Here is a 2,309-nt window from a genome sequence, read left to right on the forward strand (position 1 = left end):
AATTAATATCTGTATAGCATATATGAATACAACCATCACAGTGCAATGTTTATGATTTTAACATATACATAAATGTGAAAAAATTATCAAGAGCTAAAATAATTACATTAATTTATAAATATATTATATATAATGGTTGATAGATATTATTTATTTAATAATAAGTTTATAAATATATATACCAAAACATTTAGTTTAATAAGTCACATATGCAAAAAATGACTATTGCCAGTAGTGTGAACTCACAGGTGCGATTATAGATGTTATTATAATTTATATTAACCAGTTTTATGATTCGTTATCACTATGAACTATGCTAAATATATTCTGTTCAAAAATTATATAAAATTTTTATTTATGTTATTCCTTTCATCATTAGTATAATTTTAAAGATATGTTTCCCAAATGTACAGAAGCTTTTAATTCATTAACAGATGAAACAAAATTGAAGAGTGGTTTTGATAAATTCATGCAACCATGTATAAAATTTACAACGAGCGTAATAAAGGATCGTGCAACGGTAAATAAAATATTATTTGATTGTATAAGTCTTTATATATATTTACAACACATAGAACAAAATGAAAAAGAAGAGGTTAATAAAATAGCTAGTTGTAATTATTTATATTATCAGATAAAAATTTTTACTGAGAATTATAGATACGAATGTGCATCAACAAGAGAATTTTTAAAAAGAATGAAAGACGCAGATATACGTAAAACAATAGATTACAATATATGTGATATTCGTAAGGATGATTTTAAAGAAATTGATGAAGATTTACATTTGACCTTAAGTTATCTTGATAAAGTATCTGGTGTTTCTTACCATGCTAAAAATGGAAAATTATCATGTCATTTAATTAATGCTTTTGAAGAATATTTAAAACTTTTAGATAAATCTAAAAGTAAATATAACACATCCTTTGTGGAAGTACTAAAATTTTTTAATGATAAGTATAAAACACATATCGGTAAGTTACCCAATTGTGCAAGTGCTAATGTAGAATTAAAACATTCTACTAAAAGTGGCACTGACATCCAAGTAAGTGTAGCAAGGAACAAAGAAATGACGGAAGAGATAATCACAGCTATGAGCGCAGGATGCACTCAAGGAATGAGAACAGGGTTTGTTCTCTTATGTTTTTCAATAATAATAATAATTATATTTATTCTGTATAAGGTTAAAATGAGACAAATTTATGAAATTTTTATAATCATATAGATTCTTCTTTACATGTTAATATGAAATATGTGCATAAAATAAATTGTATTTTCATAAAAGTATGACATTTCTTCATTTTCATTAGTACACCCGATGTAGCTCATTTGTACAGCCAAGCATAATGAAGTTAAAGAGAATGTTCATGAAAAATGAAAATAAAGATTATCGAGATACAATGGATTCTTTTGAAAAATTTTATCAAGATTCAACAATTAGCAGACGCCCTATTTCATATATCCCAAAAGACTACAAATAAAATTAGCTAAGTTATACAACATTACTTTAAGTAAATAAACAAAATATTTAGAGAGCATTTAATTGAGAAATTAAATAGTAATTAGAAATATAATCTATATAAATATAATGATAAAACCGCAGAGTACCTTTTTATTGTTTTAGAAAAAATATTAAAAAAAACAAGAGATAAAATTTTAATATATACACACATAATGAACCATGAATATACATAGATAACAAAAATTGAAATAAATATATTAGGTATAAAAAATACATAGAATATTACACTATATGAAAATTAAATAGAAAATATAGAGAAAATTTTTTTTGTTATATTTCATTATGTTAATATGTATTATTTTGTTTAATGTAATAATTTATTTTTGAATCTAATTAAAACAGAAAATAAAACTATGTATTAAACGATCAAATAGATAGAAAAACCCTTTGTGGAATTATAAATAATAAGATGAGTCAAAAAAAAAAATTACTATATTTAAATTTTAAACACTTCCCTTAAGTATACAATAAAGTCGAAATTATGATAACAGTATGTATAAAAACATAAATAATATTTTTTATTACTATATTCATTGTAGTGAATTAAAATATAAAACTCATATACTAAATTATGTGCTATATTATTAAATTATTTTATTTAATCTTTTTCGTCATTATATACAATACTAAATATTAAGTGTCGAAGTAAAGGAAACAAATTCACGTATAAACATTAAAAATGGATTTTATCTTTTTTTAATGCATATAAATGTAAATAAAAATCAAATAAGTTACAAATAAATTATGATTCAACATAAGAAATCTATTATCAATATAAAATAGTAAG

General features: G+C 22.0%; 1 protein-coding gene across 1 annotated transcript; it reads left to right on the forward strand.

Moving 5' to 3' along the window:
* Positions 1–218: 218 nt before the first annotated feature.
* On the forward strand, positions 219–1,481 carry PGO_000460 (variable surface protein; the record flags this gene model as incomplete). Its single annotated transcript, XM_028690774.1, has 3 exons — positions 219–248; positions 380–1,183; positions 1,311–1,481. 3 exons carry the CDS (start codon positions 219–221, stop codon positions 1,479–1,481), a joined length of 1,005 nt encoding a protein of 334 aa, XP_028546575.1.
* Between the last annotated feature and the right edge of the window lie 828 nt (positions 1,482–2,309).

The sequence above is a fragment of the Plasmodium gonderi genome (assembly GCF_002157705.1).
Source record: "Plasmodium gonderi DNA, contig: Pgo-contig_44, whole genome shotgun sequence".
Taxonomy (NCBI): Eukaryota; Apicomplexa; class Aconoidasida; order Haemosporida; family Plasmodiidae; genus Plasmodium; species Plasmodium gonderi.